The sequence below is a fragment of the Rhinolophus sinicus genome, chromosome 11, assembly GCF_057876585.1.
Source record: "Rhinolophus sinicus isolate RSI-liver-muscle chromosome 11, RSI-T2T, whole genome shotgun sequence".
NCBI lineage: Eukaryota > Metazoa > Chordata > Mammalia > Chiroptera > Rhinolophidae > Rhinolophus > Rhinolophus sinicus.
In genome coordinates, this window is record NC_142511.1 from 10789826 (window position 1) to 10806897 (window position 17072).

General features: G+C 46.3%; 1 protein-coding gene across 1 annotated transcript in view; it reads right to left on the bottom strand.

Moving 5' to 3' along the window:
• Window positions 1–1936: 1936 nt before the first annotated feature.
• The window catches only part of STX6 (syntaxin 6), a 30434-nt gene continuing 15298 nt past the window's right edge, over window positions 1937–17072 (bottom strand). Inside the window, exons 4-8 of the mRNA XM_019734272.3 lie at window positions 16907–16969; window positions 16307–16432; window positions 15037–15143; window positions 11094–11188; window positions 1937–7147 (exon numbers count right to left, since the gene is read on the bottom strand). Of these exons, the coding sequence (XP_019589831.3) occupies window positions 7071–7147; window positions 11094–11188; window positions 15037–15143; window positions 16307–16432; window positions 16907–16969 (468 nt within the window). The 3' untranslated portion in view covers window positions 1937–7070. The remainder of the gene's footprint in view (window positions 7148–11093; window positions 11189–15036; window positions 15144–16306; window positions 16433–16906; window positions 16970–17072) is intronic.

Below are 17072 nucleotides of genomic sequence, written 5' to 3' on the forward strand. Positions count from 1 at the left end.
TGGGGAGAGGCCTGCCCTACCCTTGGGGAGCCCATATCCCCAGGTGGAGACAGCTATAGCTGTGGAAAGAGACAAACCAGTGTGCCAAGGGCTACAATGGGAGCGCCAGGCGGGAGACCAGATTCCACCTGGTGAGTAGAAAATCTACCCAGAAGAGCCATCCGCAGGCTCACCTCCCTCCATGCAGTTCTGTTATCTCAGAAACAAGGAATGCTGGCAGGCATGGGGGCTACAGCAGCGTCCAGATGCCACAGCTTTGGTTCTCATCCTGGGCTCCTCAGACAGTCTCCAGGCTTTCCTGAGTTTATATAATAAGGAGTTTGGCTTGCTTACTTTTTGCACATTTCCAGCCAAATAAAAGCTCCAAAACACCTTATCAGCAAAGCTGACCTGCCTGAGATCCTGGAAGATTTCTGGAACTCCAGTGGTCTTATAAGGTTTGACATGTCAAAGCCAAGGCAACTGGTGTCCATCTTTGGCACTGCTAGTCCAATGCATTACTCCACTGTGACCTTGTGCCACAGCTCTTTTGATCCCTCTTCCTCTCTTGAGCTTTATGCTACCATTTCTCTGGTTAAAAGACGACTTAGTGAAACATCTGCTTGCCACCACTGAAATCTAAATGGCATCTTTTTTCTTTGAAGAGAGGCTGCATAACGGTCCAATCAGACCCGGGTTCCAATTCTGACTACCGTTTACGAGTGGTATCCTTGGGCAAATTTCTTAATTGCTCCATGCCTCAGTTTTTAGGTATATAATGGGCCGCAACAGTATTTCCCTCATGGGGTTGTGAGAATGAAACATATATAGTGTTTTGCTCCCTATTAGGTCCCTAATGCTTGGTCAAAAACCAGCCTGGCACATCAGAGCAAATGTTAGCCAGAAGTATTGCTATTTTGCAATGAGAAACGAAACTTGAGAAATTTGCCCCTGGAAGAGTTATGGCCCCTTCCCAAAGGCCGGCCAATCTTAATGTGAGCTTTTGTGAACAGAATCAGAAAGCATTTAAGCATGTGCACAGTGAAGGGTGTGGGGAGGGAAGTCCAAGTCCAAGGTGGCTTCTGGAACCCGTCCCTCCCCCTCTGAGAGGTGTATTGGTGGGAACTTTGTGTCCAGGCTCTGCCTCTCTGCCTGTGCCTGCACCAAACAGGAGCCACCACCAAAGTGCTGGGTGTCAGCACTGTGGTAGGAGGGGCTGTGTGTCCCATCCCGTCCTAGCTGCCTATTATGACATTAGGGGGAAATGAAGCTGAGGATTTGTGAAGCACAGAGGTGCCAATTTCTGTGCCAGGCACTGGGGGCATAGGAAGTGGCTCTGCCTCTCATCAGCTGTGTGACCTTGAGAAATTACTTGTCCATTTCCTCATCTGCAGATTTGTTATTATATGAGGAAACGTCCTAGTTTCCTACAGCCAATTTAAGTATTATATATATTCCTCCAGAGTGCTAATTACAGTGCCTGGTACATCATAGAAGGAACTCAATAAGTGAGGGTGACGATGACATATGGATTAGTGAGGTCCCTGCACATAGGGATCTCCTGCTCTTTCAACTGCCAATTCAGATGGCCAGTATTCTTGTCAACACTTCAGTGAGGGGGCTCATGAAGGACTCAGTTCCTTTTGTGTTCTAGTCTCTCTGCTCCCCAGATTCCCAGTCCCAACTGAAACTCCATGCTGTACAATATTCTGAATACGTAGAATGGTTATTTGGGGATTTAAGAATCCATACGACTAGCTCAGCCAGAGAAAGCACAATTTAGCATTCAGATTTTCCTGCAGCCACAAACTTTTCCTACCCCAGGCATATGCACATGTCCATGTTTATGAGTGGGGGCAGAAGGAAGGAAGGGAGCCGTGTTTAGGTGTGGAAGGAACTAAAAACAAAAACCAACCAAACAGACTTTAAAAAAAAACAAAACCCAGGACAAAGCTCATGGTCGCTCCATTTCTCTTTAATACTGAACAGTATTATTCATACAGTTGTAACATGAGTTCAAGAGCAGAAGTAAGAAACATTACCGATAGACTTCAGGGTGTAAAAATACCACTTTTAAGGATGGCTAGTTAAGGGGTGTTTGTTTTTGTTTGTTTTTTTGGTTTTTGGTTTTTTTACACAAGTATTTTTAAAAAGTTTTCAAGTGTATGGTGTCATCAAATTTTATTTCATGTCAGGATTACAATCAAAGCTGTGGAAGCTGTTAAGTTGCAGGGACGGTTGACTGTAGCCTAAGTCCCACAATGCAGCAGCAGTGATTCTCAACCTAAAGTGGGCGACGGAATCCCCTCGAGGGCGTGGTAAACACAGCCCGCTGGCCCCACCCCAGGTCTGTGATGCAGAGTCAGGGTGGGGCCTGAGAATCTGCATTTCTAGCAAGTTCCCAGGGAATGCTGCCACCGCTGGTCCCACAGCACATTTGGGGACCCACCATCTGGAGAAGCAAGACCTATCTACCTGTAGCGAGGGCTGTAAACTTCTGGCACCAGAGCTCTGGCACTTTCCTGGGGTGGGGGGCAGCAGGGAACAGGAAGCACCATTGGGCAGTCACCCAGGCATTTTCAGTTCTAATTCTAGATCGCACGTCTTTAGTTTGTACCTTCTAGTTATTTAAAAATAAAACGCTATCAGGTTATTTATCCTTGGAAGAAAAATCTGACAGTTTAGTCCTGCTGAGTACTACCATGTATTACATATTCTATTTTTAAATTACACCAATTTCTAATTACAAATGAGCCAGGGAAAGCATATTTCCACTTACAGAAACTGAATCTATAATCACTTACAGCTTGTTTCCTTGGCCTTTTCCTGGTTTCCAGGCCACCCCTTCACCCTGGGCATTCTCCTAGCCTGGGTCAGTCAGGATGTAATCCCATGGCGCTTACAAGCAGTTCCATTAACTTAGTGGGACACCTAGCCGGCCTCTCCTCACCCTGCACAGGCGACCGGGCACAAATACTTTTTCTGAGGATTAGGACGTCTGCGTCTCCCCAAACAAACCTTAATTGCAGGGTAGCAACTGCCATTCAGTAGTGGGTCTCAGCTAAAACCTACTTTCTGCAGAGCAGGAAAGAACCACCTTGAACTTGGCCGCACCCCGGAGCTGACAGAAAGCTTGGCTGGAGTGGAGCATGGGCTGCCGCCAGGGCCAGGAAACAGCGCCCGAGACGCTTTGGTCAGCGAACAACAAAGCTGGGTGGTCTTATTTCTAACACCCTCTGAATCATTAAGTGGCTTCTGGGTTTGCAAACCATAACCTTATAAAAAGAAATGGCAAAGTACACTTTCTCACAAGGATCTGGCTGCAGTAGGCAAACCCGGTCCGAGAAAGGTTCCCGTGAAGCCCAGCAGTAGGGCGGGTCGTGGGGCGATCTAAGCACAGCTCCCATCAGCACAACCTCGAAGAAGCGCCCAATGTCCCATCAGAAGGAAAGCAGCACCAACACGTTAGCTTATGTCAGAGGGAAACAAGTTCCTTTTCTTTCTTCCTCACCTCCCAACATAGCTGTATTGTAAAGAGGCTATAATATAAAGAACTCCCAAATACGTGCAGACCACAGCAACATGACCAAGACGCCACTGTAACTTTCAGAGCTTTAGTGTCAGGGGGGGCGCAGATCGGCTATGGGGCTGTCAGTCTGTGAATCCTTCTCTCTGCTCTCGATGGACAAAGAACACTTTAAGAATAATAATACTAATAATAATATTCTTAAAATATCCAGGAGGGAAAGAAATGCCAGTGAGAGGAAGACAAAGAGGGAGAATGGAAGGTAGTGCATTCCAGACATTAGCTCTCCAGACAGTCCGAAGTTTGTCTTTACAGATTCGTCCCACGGTACGAGGTAAAGCCAAACAGTTCAGAGTCCAGAGTTGAAAAACAATGCATATTTATCACTCAGTTTTGAGATCCTGCAATGCTATGAAATTCTCTAGAAAGGTAACGGTCTCACTTTACAGACGGGAAAATTACCAAAAGAAAAATCTTGGCTCTGCCACCTCCACTTCCAGAAGGTACAGCACTTAACAGAGACAGATTTCTGTTGGAGTTTGACTGGATTTCTCTTCACAGCCCTTAATCGCACGAGGTGAGAAGGAAAGGAAGTTGCCAAGTCGTTGGCTCCCAGACCCATCAGTCTGTTTAACTCTGGCTGAAAGCAGAGAATCATGGGCAAGTGACCAAGTCTCCCCCTTCGGCTCTGGCATGTCGATCCTCATGTGACACATCACAGTGACACACACGGAGCACCAGTGATTGTCCAGTCAACACAAAGACGATTCAATAATTAGGACTGAAAACTAAGGTATTTTAGCTTTCCAGTTGGACTCCTACTCTGGCAAACTCTCTCTGGTTCATTCCCCATTCTGCCCCAAATCAGTTGATCAGTAAAATGTTCTTCCAGTAAACACAAATGGAGCTCTTTCTCCGTTACCCATCTCATTCTGCCAGTTCTTTAGAAATGATGAATATGGGATGCGGTGTGGACGACTGAAGGAGAAAAGGAGCCCAACCCTGTGACAGGGTGTGCTTCTAAGCAGCATGGGGGTGTCACCTGTGCCTGCTCCTCTGCCGTCTGTGACAGGCAGCCAAGGGACCACGCGGGTGCCCTCCAAAGCCTGGTAACATTAAGATCACTGAGGAGGAAATACTGCCTTTAGAAATAAACCTAAGCCCCTGGCTTCTTCTCTGTGACCACCCAGTGTGGGTACAACAGGCTCAGACCCCAGGATCAAGCCAGTGGGGCCAGAAGTGATGCTTGGGGTAGAGCCGGCTCTGAAGATACACTGAGAGGCCGACTATCAAAGAACAGCTCCATCGAGGCCTGGAGAGCGCAGCGACCCTACAGGGAGGAAGCACGCAGCATTTGTATTTTCAGTAACTGTTCTCTTTCTAAATATCTCCCTATTGCGTTTGAGACCGAGTCTGCCTCACAACAACCACTCTTTAGCTAAGACCTGAAGTCAGTGAGGTCAGTGTGCCGATTCTAAATATATCCAAATACTGAGTAATTAAGCCTCACGGTCACAAAACCTGGTCGCTGAAGTCAAGAGTGTATCTTACTCATCAGTGATCAGGCGGGTTCCCAACAGGCCGCCCTCCTGACACACACGACAGTTCTGCAGGGCTTAGTAAACCTAGGAATAGTGGGACAACAGCATGGCTTTTCCGTAAGGCCGTCATGTAATTCTGACACCGGCTGCCTCGCATAACATGGAGAGCATGGATGACAGTACTGAGACAAGGTCCACATTTAGTTTTAACACAGACTTGTATATTTTAATGCAAATCTAACGCCCGTCCCTGTTCTAAGTTTATAGAAGACTTATTTGAATAAGTCTCAAAACTTTGTAAAACAAATGATCTAGTACCCTATACATCTGAAGCCCTTTGTTAATAATCACTTTTTTTTTGCTAATTTGAAAAGAAATAACTTATTTATATCTCAAATAGAGTTGAATGTAAACGTGGATGTCAACCACCCTTTCAGTTTTATAAATCTACTTTTAGCTTTCATCAACAGGCAGATTTCCTTACCTACCATGATCCTAAATATGAGAAAATACCCTTCTTTAAAAAATTGTTATACACATTTATTAAAAAGTGCAATTCAAAAGTTAGCTGGGCAAGTACATCATTGCAAATTGCAAAACACAAAAAAAAAAGAAAAAAGAAAAAGGAGGGTAAAAGCCCCAAAACAAAACAAAAACCAAGGAATATACACAAAACAAGAAAAAAAAAAACTTTGAAAAATTTAGTGTGCTGAAAAGTGGACCCCAAAAGATGAGGAAATGAGAAGGCAAAGCTACAAGTCTGTCCAGATGTCGCTGTGCGTTCCACGTGCAAAGGAGATGGGTGAGGAGACAGCAGCCTGGCTGCCAGCCTCTGGCTCTGGGTTCAGCTGCTACTTCAAAATTAGGTTATTCATCAGGGAGGTTATAAAAACATCCTATACACATGGCCACGTTGGAGGCATTTGCAAAGTCACCAGGAGCTTGAACTTTAGTGTCTCAGCAACTGAAACTCAATTTGAAGCATCTGTTACTTAAATTTGGACTGGCTCAGTTATTTGAATGGATGATAAAAATCAAGTTGTCATCTTAGGGAAACAAAACAAGTTCACCTCCCTCTTCTTGCCATGTCTCACAGGGTTAAGAAAAGCCTGGTCCCAACTAGCCTTTTTTGTCACGACAGTTTCTGACTAAATGTAGTAAATGTACTAACCCCTCCCCACCCCATCCCGCCAAGACGGAGGGCCACAGGATCTTACCCCACTCAAGTGTGCCGCTCAGCAGCCATATATATAAAAATACAAGGCGCACCCCTGGGGAGGAGGCCGTAGGGCAGCCACAGGAATTCAGCCAGACCTTGTCCGCCCCGCGCTCGGCTGTGCACACATAGGGTCCTGCTGCCCTTCCTCCTTTCAATTCAAGACATGCACTGTTAGCACCCCCAAACCCCAGTGCTTTTCATTATTTTCCATGAGTTATTCTTACCACAAACAAAAATGTGCCTGGAAAAGCAATTGTATCCCTGTACTTAGCCCTGAAAAACGAACCACTGCGTTTTCTGTCACAAACTACTTCTGGGCCTTACCCCCATAATGACCAGCTCTCGGAGGATAAGGGGCGCTCCCACAAGGGGCAAGGGAGCAGACCCGGGCGCCCAGTCCCAACAGGGCTCCTCGGGACGGGACAGCAGCTGCAGTCAGAGCAGGGGGTTCTGAGCTGCGGAGGATGGGACGCAACGAGCAACAGCGAATGCTAGCCGAGTCTGCAGATTTTTCTGGATTCCTCAGAGGCCCTCCACAGGGAGAGAGGTCCAGGGAGGCAGAGCAGTGGCAAGTTGTCCTCAGAACAGGACAGGCGGTGCCAGGAGTGTGCAGTCGTCACTTCCTCTTCCCACGGGCCCCTCCGGCGCTGGAATGGAGGGGCTGCCTCCATTGTGGGGTCACAGAGAGAAAAGTCAGCGCAGGCTGTGTTTCCAGGAGACGGAGGCGAGGAGCCGGCACGGCTTGCTGCTTCTCCTCCTCCCCGGGTCCGTGTGCAGGAGGCAGCGTGTACGCGTGGCGCTGCCGTCACAGCACTAAGAAGAGGACCAGCACGACCAACAGGACTGCAAAGAGGACGGCTATGGCACACCACTGGCGCCGATCTGCAAGGCGGGACACGAGGATTAGCTCTCTCGGGACTCGACCTTCCCCAAGATACAGTCACACGAAACTGAAGCAGAAAAGGGACAGAGTGTGTAGCTGACAGGGGCAGAGAGGCCCTTGAACCTGTCCAGGCACCCGGTACTCAATGCCGCTCTGCTCTTGGCCTGCACTGCACCTGCCGCTCCCCTGGAAGCTGCCTCGTGGGAAGGATGTGCTTCCTGCCTGGCGTCTGTAAAACCCGTGGCTCTCAGCTTTCAGTGGGTACTTACTGTGTCCCTGGGAAAGACGTTGGCACTGGCGTTCCAGATCAAAGCCCACCTGCTTTAAGCTCCCTCCAACGTCAAATCATTTAATTTGACAATAATCCTATTCTGCTCACTATGGAAGGATGGAAAGGAGATGCAAGTTCCTGCTAGTCACTTCCGGAAACAACAAGCTGAGAACGCAAGCCCCAGTGATTCATTTTACACCACACCTCGTCAAGAAAGTGAGATTACTCAACCAGAAGCGTGTTGAAGTAATGTATGCAGCTTTTCTGTAAATGAAAGTGAACTGTCTTTTCTGAAACAGAAACGGTGGCTAGTCCAGCAAAATGGCTGAGAGCAAGGCCATGATCACACAGGCCCCGGGGGATCCCGGCACCAGCCCACAATCCTGACTGTGGTGGCCCTCCGACCTCTACAACGGCTGCCTCCCAGGGCTGCTGTTTGAACTAAACCACACACTCTTGGGGCACACGTGGGGTACACGATGCTGTACTCGTCAGGATGGTTCCTTAATGTGGACAGATGGAGAAAGAACAAGTGGTCTTGCCACTGATAAGTCCTGCTGTTCCCACAGAGGGTCAGACTGAAAGGAAAGAATTTCACTAGCCTATGAAAATGCTACAAATAAGAGTTCCATTTAAATAGAACTGTAAATGTAGACCGAGTCATCAGAAGTTTATTTGAAAGCCTGCAGATTTTAGCACATAATAGCTATTAAGAATCACATTATAAGAGGGTCTGAATCTATAGGAAAATCGATTGTAAAACTTTCCACAAGGCAATGCTAAGTCTACAGAACATGAACTTAAATTATTTAAATGTGCTGGAGAGCAAACTCTTAAAAGCAGCCAATAGAACGTCCACTAAATGATATAAGTGAAGCAAATACCTCCTTGGTGGTGACCACTTTGCTCTGCCTCAGGCATGCTAGAAACACACTTGCTAACTGCGAGTCAGGTAAAGACCCCAGCTCTATCCATTCCTTTTCTGAAATAGGACTATTCCAAAGTATTCCAGAGTTGGCCTATGCCAGATTCTATTTTTAATCTTGTTAACTATCACTTCCGTGGTCAAGAAAACCCTAGTATCCAACATTCTTTCATCTATTTTAAAATGTTTACAATAATTTAAAATCACTCATTGAAATTAGATATTCTTCCAGGACAAAACAATCAAGGTAATTGCTTCCTAACTACCCTATCTCCCATCTCACACCTAATTTCTGCACTTACCTCCCCCCCCCACACACACACACCCCAGGCTGCCTGCCATTTTCAAACCCAGATTTCCAATATTGAACCAGCTTTCCACTTTTTGGTTTTCCATCAGCCTCCACTAAACCCCCTCAATCACTTTCTCTTCTGCGATTGAATTAAATAGAGGTTTTCATCAAGGAAAACATCCATCACACAAGCTAGCACAACCCAGGAATGCTCTTTTAAAGCTCTTTTCCTTTGAAGTGGTTACCTTGCTTCCATGAAGCATGAACTAGGTAATAACCCCAGGGAGCTGTTACCTGAGCTGACTTCTCCCCAGAAGGGGCGGGACTAACCATAAGGGCTTTTGTGACCTCAAGTGAAAAGTCTTACTCAGTCTTTCTGCAAGATCAAGACCTGCCTCAAAGAGCAGAGGGGAACAAAGACAACTCCAGGGGTAGTTTTGTTTTCCCCTCCCCAAATATTTTTCTCCCCTAAGGTGAAAAGACGAACAATATAATTTTGGAAAGCGAGGGAAAGACAACCTTAGTGTCTACTCACAAGAATATACTTTCTTTGGGTAGGAGAAGGATGGGATGTGTGTCTCTTGTGGGTCATTCAACAAGTCAGTGTGGCATCTTGGCTGATGTCTGCCCCCGGAGCAGCCAGCCATGGGAAAGCAGAAGTCCTGTCTCTCAAGAAGGGTGCAGCATGCGTGTGTGTTCATAGGTACTACCTCATCGAACGTCAGTGTGTGTCTCGATATCCTTTCTGTACGTGCAGGCTTGATTAAAAAGCAGTGAACTTTCCCCAAAGTTACGGAGAACAGAGACAAATACAAATTGCCTTTGTCGTCAAACTGAAGCAGACACTCCCAAGCAGGAGGCGCTTAGCGATCTTTCTCTCAGGAGCAAGCAAAGATGAAAATGAAAACCACAGGCACGCTGTCCAAACTGAAGGTCCTTTCAGCCTAAATGCTCTGTTTCCTGGCTCTCTTTCCTAGACAAATATAACCAAAGTTCTTACTTTGCTCCCCAAACCTTTCTTTCGGGAAAAAGTAGAATAAAGCATAAGCAAGTTTCAGTGCTATTTATATACACTGGACGGCTTATCACAATGCTAGTTCTTTTCTAAATTATTCATACCCGGAACGCTGAGGAGTAGACACAGTGCATCTTTGTTCGCTTGGTCTTCCGCAAACAAAACTGGTGCTGAAGTAGCTACTTGACTTTGCGACTAATACATACACTAGTGAGAGGCCTGGTGTTTAAACTGGTTATATAATACTTCATTAAAGCTTTCTTCTTCTTTTCTCTCTTTTTTTTTTTTTTCCAAGCAGAGGGGTGAGGGGTGGAAAAGGAGAGAACAGAGGGAATCAGAAAGGCGACTGTGCAAACCTGTCTCTCAACGTGTCAAAGATGAACTAAGCTGGTGCCTGCTTCAGGCAATGACGGGCCTGCTAGAAGCATAGCAGGAGAGCAAGGAAGTAAGTCTAGCTATGAGCTTTCCTTTGTTTTGGGTCCTTTGCTTCTTTGGGCCATCTTCTGCCAGTCTTGCATTTGTTTTGTGTTTTTTAAACAACATGTACTAAGTACTAATACATGGGAGACACTGTTAAACAGTTGTGCATTAATTATTATTATTTCATTTAGCTCACAATGATCTCCAGAGGACGGCATCACCCTATTTATACATAAAAAAACTGAGCCTCAGAGAGTGGCTAATGTAGCCTGACTATTAAACTCCTGGAAAGCAACTGTGCACAAGTATTTAAATCTTGCCTCAAAAGGCTAAACGGTTACACTCTATAACATGTACCTGACAGGGGGAAACCAACAGAAAAATGAGGTGTCAAGAAACGGGCGTTTTCATGGGGCAGGGGGTGCTCTGGTTCACGAACACTTAAATTACCTCAAGGAGTATCTCCGTTCCTCCCTTCACCAAGCCACCCCCGCCAAGCAAAGAAAAAAAAAAAGGTACCAGATTTTCTTTGATTTAAACTATACTATTATTTCTCTTGTACTAGGGGAAGTGGTTTTAGTAATCGAAAAACTGTCACTGGAACCCATCTTCCTACATAGCAACTAATTCGGAAAATGTTACTTCATCCCCATCCTGGTGCAAATTTGCTGGAATATTCACTATGGATTTAAATGTAAACAATTTAAATTTGATCTAAAAGGGCACTTCATCTGAAATGGTAGTGGTTTTTCTTTCAATGAAGTCAGTCCAGGAGAAACAGTAACTGGCTTCTTGCTTTCATTTTAAAATAAGTTCCCTATTTGGGTGAGGAAATAGGAAAAACAAATAAAAAAGGATTTGTAACTGCAAAGAAAAGCCACCCACCACCACCAGCTGTGTGCAGTCCACACGTGGAAAAATGTGCCACAGGAAAGGGATCTGAATGGACACACCCGTGAGAGAACCCCCCGAGATTGTGTTTCCAGAATGAAGAATTCTTACACTTGAAACACCATACATACCACTGGTCATGTGAGACGCTTTTGCAAGTTTCTTCATTACGTTGTCCAGCCGAGACTGAGTGCTCTCCAACTCATGAGAGAAATCATCCAACATTCTAGAAAGAGAAGCAGATGGAGAAGGGGAGAAGGTCGCTGGTCAACTCCGAGCCTTGGCAACGCCGTGGTCGTGGAATTCAATGAGGACCTAAGCCTCGGTTTTAGCAAATGAGAGAGGCAACACTGGGATCCAAACGCCCAATTTATCATCTGGAATCCCTGGGACAAGATATGCGTTTGATTTCAGGATTACTGGCATTTTAAAAAGTACTAAGTTATATGTGCTGTATGTTAGCCAACAGCCCTAGCAAGGCCTCGGGGCAGCCCCATAATCAAACATGCTATTATTTCTGCAGAGAAACAACCATGAGCAGTCATACTTGCAGTCTATTCAGGTCAGGTTTTACTGTAACATGAGCTTGCTGCAAAGTTACATTTTTTTAAATTTATTTTTCTAGATTTCAGAATTGCAGACAAGGAAGTGTGGACCTGACTATACAACCACACAAACTCCGTGTTAGTGCAGCGCAGCAGAAAGAAGCCTACGTGAAGTCACAGCCAGGCCTTGCCACTTGCTGACCTGGCCACCGTGGACAAAGCACCCTACAGCTGCTGGCACTGGTTCCTCATCTGTGAACCCAGCTTCCCTGCCAGGTCTTCTAAGCACCAGGTAACAGACAAAGAACTTGACAGCACTATGTATGGGTGAAGAACCCACTTTCATCGAAGAGTAACCTCCTTTAAAGCACTTTGCGCTTTATCATAAACCCAGAGGCCTCCCTGATGCTGTGTGCCCCTCGTCTACACCCACAGAGAAGCCGGTATTTCTCCCTCTGAGGGAACTGGCCCCACGAGGCTCACAATATTTGCTGTCCAAGGTGCAACTAGGAAAGAAAACACCAAAAGACTCCTATTCCAAGTGTTTATTTCATGAGTCACTAAACATTCCAGACGTGTCAACCTTGGATTAACACGGTTATCCTGAGGCTAGAACGTAACCTACCGATCAGTACAGAGGTCTTACTAAACAGGCTTTATTACTCTGACAGCATCAGTGGCAGCTAGAAACTGCGTGTCTAGGTCTGGGCCCACACGAGGCACCTGACAGCCCTGCAGGATTTGGGGCAATCAGGTCTTTATTATGTCAATTAGTAAATGAACTCCATATTGACAGCTAAATGAACAAGTCTTTGTCCCTCACCTGGATTTTCACAAACACTTTTAGCTCATGGTAGACCCCGCTCGCCGGCATCTCGGCCCTGCAGCGGCAGACCTGTCCAGGCAGGACCACAGCCTGAAAACCAGAGCTACCTCGGGGCGCTGGGCAGGACTTTTCCTCCTGAAGACAAAACAGGCAGGTCGCCCAACCTCTAGGCCAAGGGTACCCACTACTCAAGTTTCTAGCCCAGATCTACCGAACTCAGCGCTGTCCTAAAGAAATATTAGGTTGGTGCAAAAGTAATGGCACTTTTTGCAATTATTTTTAACCTTTGAAACCACAATTACTTTTCCACCAACCTAATAGAAGGTGAGTCACACATGCCATTTAATACTGTCTAGTAGTCAGGTTAAAAAAAAAGGCATACATTTAATGTTTTATTTAGCCTAATATGTCCAAAATAGTATCATTTCGACATGTAATTAATGTAAAAAATCACTAATAAGCTATTTTACATTTTTTTCAAAATCTAGTGTGAATTTTACACTCAGGGCACATCTCACTTCAGACTGGCCACGCTTCACATACTCAGTGACACACGTGGCCGGTGGCTCCTGCACTGGACAGCACAGGTCTCAGTCCAAGACCCACGTTTCTTTATTTTAATGTACTTGTTATTTGTATCAGAGACACACATGTACATAGTTTAGAGAACTAAATAGTCCTACGAGGCTTTTTATTAAAAACCACAGATGTTTACCGTTCTCTCCGACAAACGCTTTCAACCCCTCACACTAGTCTCTTGGTGCTTTCTCTATTTTTTGAAGTAACCCGCTGACATCTCTGTATCCTGGTCCCGCTGACTCCCCACCGTGAAAGGCTAGGGCTTAGCTCTCCTCCCACTGCACCCCCACCTCTGTGTCCTCCCCACTTCTCTTCCCCTTCCTTCCAATACAATGGTGTCAGTTTGATGACATCAACTTTCAGGGTTCAATGTCATGAGTGAGGAAGTTGTCTTCCCAGCTGGGGTTTTTGCAGCGTGAGTCACACGGCTCCTTGGCTCTCCCCTCTGCTGCCTGAGCAGTCTACTTTCTCTGGTCTGCTGAGTCCATAACCATTCAGCTTTCTACTTTTCAGGATCTAAAGTGTTACTCTGGTTACTGTTCCTTAGTCTATGCTCGGTGTCCATAGGTTAAAGCCCTAGCAAAATCCCTTTGCTACTGTTCCAGCGGGCTTTAGAGCGGGAGTAGAAATCAGTGTGTTCAATTCACCATCTTTCCCTGCAAGTCTGCCAGGCTCTCTCTCTCTCTCATCTACCCGGGAGCTCAGGCAATTAGTCCTTTCCCATCCCCAAACTGGAATAAATTTTATTAGACAGAAACTAAATGGCACGCTCCGATTCCTGCTCCTCCAGCATCCTACCGAGGGGCCCCTACTTCCAGTCTGGCTCCAGTGGGCTCATCATCTAAACCCAAGACCGAGGGACCTTCCAAAACTGTAGGCCTGACCATGGCATTACTGCTAACAAGCCCTCCCTGGCTTCCCACCACCCTTAGAGTGAAAAGTCCGAACTCCTTCACATGGCTTCTGAGTCCTGCCCAAGCTGTGCTCTGCCTCCGTTTGACCTCTACAATGCCTCTCCCAGGCCCCATGCTCTAGACACTAACCCTTTGGTTCTATGCACCGTCTCATCTCCTCCAAGTCTTCACAGGTGCTCCTTCCTCCTCCAGGTGGACCCTCACCCTTCACATTCCTCTTCCACCCCCACTCTCACCACACCTGGTACCTTCCAACACATCCTTCCGGTTCTCAGGGACCTTGGACAAAGTTGGGTCTGCGGCTTAGGCTAAGGTAGGGCTCTCGAGGCACCAGGCACTTCCCCCATCACAGCACTCCTGCCGCTTCTCTGTCGCCATTCAGTGACTTGCATTCATTCGTATCACGTCTATTCTACCCAGTAAATGGTAATCTCTGTGGCAGAGACACTGTCTATTCTGTTTGCTCCTCTGTCGATACCCAGGGCCTCCCAGAACACATGCCTAGTTTGAATTTATAATAAATGAATGTATAACACTGAACACAGAACTGAGATGGGAGGCTTTCTAACATATCCTAGTGGGACTTCCTTACTTTTTTTCAGAAACAAAGTTGTAAAATGGTAAAGGTATTATGTGGTAGCATTTAAAAATGCTGATTTTGGTGTCATAGTTCAGAATGCTTAAGGAAAAACAAGTTAACCTAGTTATGTTTCCTTGTGTGTTTTACTTTTGATTTTTGAAGGGGAAGATTTTTTTATTAATTGGAGTTAAGTTTATAAGGTTTTCTCAGGAAGCTGAAATTTACGATGCAAAGCAAAAAGCTTTGTTCGGTGTTGTGTTGGAGTCATGGGATGAGACAGCTAAGTTAGCTCACGTCCTACTCTCTTCGGGACACGACTCCCCACAGAGGTGACACAGCCGTATCTGTTTCACATCTCCATTCACAACAACACTTCAAGTCTCTGCTCAGAGGAAGTTGTATCTGTTTTTGCAGGTGTTGGAAAAAAAAAATCATAATCATATCTCTGCCTAAACCCTGTTGAATATTTTACCTGATAATTTGCTTCTTTTGGAGAGACTAGTCTGTAAAGCAGAATAAAAATGCAGCCACAAATGAAATAGCTTTGGGGTTTACTAGTCACATAACCATCAGGCTTTTTAGGCTCCTCCCCTCAATGTCACGGCCGTGACAGGGGCGGCTGGCACTCACACGGCCTGCTCCTCCAGCTCCCCGCCGATGCGCTGGGACATGCTCTTCAGCACCCCGATGCTGCCAGACACCAGCTCCAACTGCTCATCCTGCTGTGCCACGATCAGCTGATGCCAGAGAAGGGGGGACAAGCCATTAAAACCCCTCTTACCTGGTTCCGAGCCCAGCACGCTAGCAGCTGCTGGCTTCTTTGCCAACTTGGGACAATTCGCATTCAGAAGCAAAGCCCAGAAATCAAAGGACCAGACCGCCACCTCCCAGAAAGCGCTGCTCCAAAGGCTGAATTGTCAAGCTACTGATACCTCCTGCTGGTCCCACTTGTGAACAGCCAGCGAGGCTTAAACCCACCCCGAGAGATTTACTCTGCTTGGCTGAAGTCCCACAAGGGAACAGACAAAGGCCCAAAGCACCTGTACGGTGAACACTGAGACATGGGGACGCTTGGGAAGAGGAGTCCCACCGCCAGGGTCAAGGTCTCAACCCATAACAGACTTAAATACAAGAGAGTCTGGTAAATCTCTGGACGTGGGAAAACCATGCACAGAGTCCTTTGCTCCCTCCTCAAGGACACACTGGAGGAGGCCCCGTGGCAGTAAGTTACCCCAAGGACATACTGACTGATGAATCTGCCTCCTCACTTTTCATAAAGAAGTTTGCTTGGTGAATAGCAATTTAAGCAGACAACTGGTTAAGCAGACATACAAATGGAAAAAGAACATATAAACTATATAAAATACATACATAAAACACGATATTTAAGAACCAGTAGTTGCAATGGATAGATAATCCTCAAATCCCCAAACACATTATTAGCCTCCTTTTATTAATACAACTATACATCAAAAGCAGCAACAGAATCAGCCTCACTTTCCTTCTACCCCTTCACCTCCACTAAAGCAATCATTCTTATATATAATGGAACCAACAATAATTTTCAGTGAAGAAATCAGAACTGCATTTTTCTGCAAGTTCACCTGTGTTGAACTGAACAAAAACACTGAGCATATGAGTGGAGGCCGGGAAGAGGATTCTGTTTGTTTTTAAATCAGTGACCTTGTCTATCAGTTTGGGAGGTCTGGTCTGCTTTTCCTGAGAGACCTAATCAAGCTTGGTTCTCCAGAAACAGCCGTGCTCTGGAGGTGGTTTTAGGAACCCTTTCTGTACGCAGTCACTCCGCATGCAGCCGTGGGCAGCCGCAGGGCAAGCTCTGGTCCAGCCTGCCTGGCGTCCTTCAAAGTCCCCCGGCTGGCAGACGACCCACTTTCTGTACCTGCTGCTGTGCCTGCTGCTCCTCGATGAAATGGGAGTTGGCTAACTGGAGCTCGGGGTCCAGGCGCCCGTATTTATCTGGTGGTCCAGCGCTCCAGTTCTGGCCGCCACTGTCTCCCAGCAGCGCCTGCAAGAGCGGGGCAGGGGACAGCCAGGTCAGGAGGAACCGATGGTTTCCCACTCTGAACGAGTACCCCATGACAGCGACATATAGAGTTCTCATACTGCTAATCATCTCGGTCCCCCGGGGCGGCCTTTTATGTAGTAGTGGAGGTGCCTACGTGCTATAGTTTAAGGAATGCCAGGAGGGGCACGCTGTCCCCAAGCTCTCCCAACAGGACTGACAAATAGGCTTTGTCCCATTAAAATGCAAATAAATGTCAACTTGAAATCAACAAATGCCCATCTTGTGACTGTGGTGCTGGGGCAGTCAGCAGAGAGGTGACTGGACTTTCCCCAAACCTGCCTGCCTCCTTCCAGGCTCGGCATACACAGGGCTTCTGCACAATCACACGACACACAGATGTCAGCATTTTAAAATTCCAAATATCTAACCGTGTATTTTCTTTGATAGATACCGTATGTTGAGATGTTTACGCACCTGTCTGTTTTTCCTTTCAGCTAATGCCTGCACAGATGAAGTCGACATCTGATCCTTCATGTCCTAATGAGATAAGTAGAAGACCAGAAAAGAAATGAATATCCTTAGATGAAAAAGAAAAATCATGGTTAATATTTGGCACACAAGCAAAATATGCGTAAGTTAT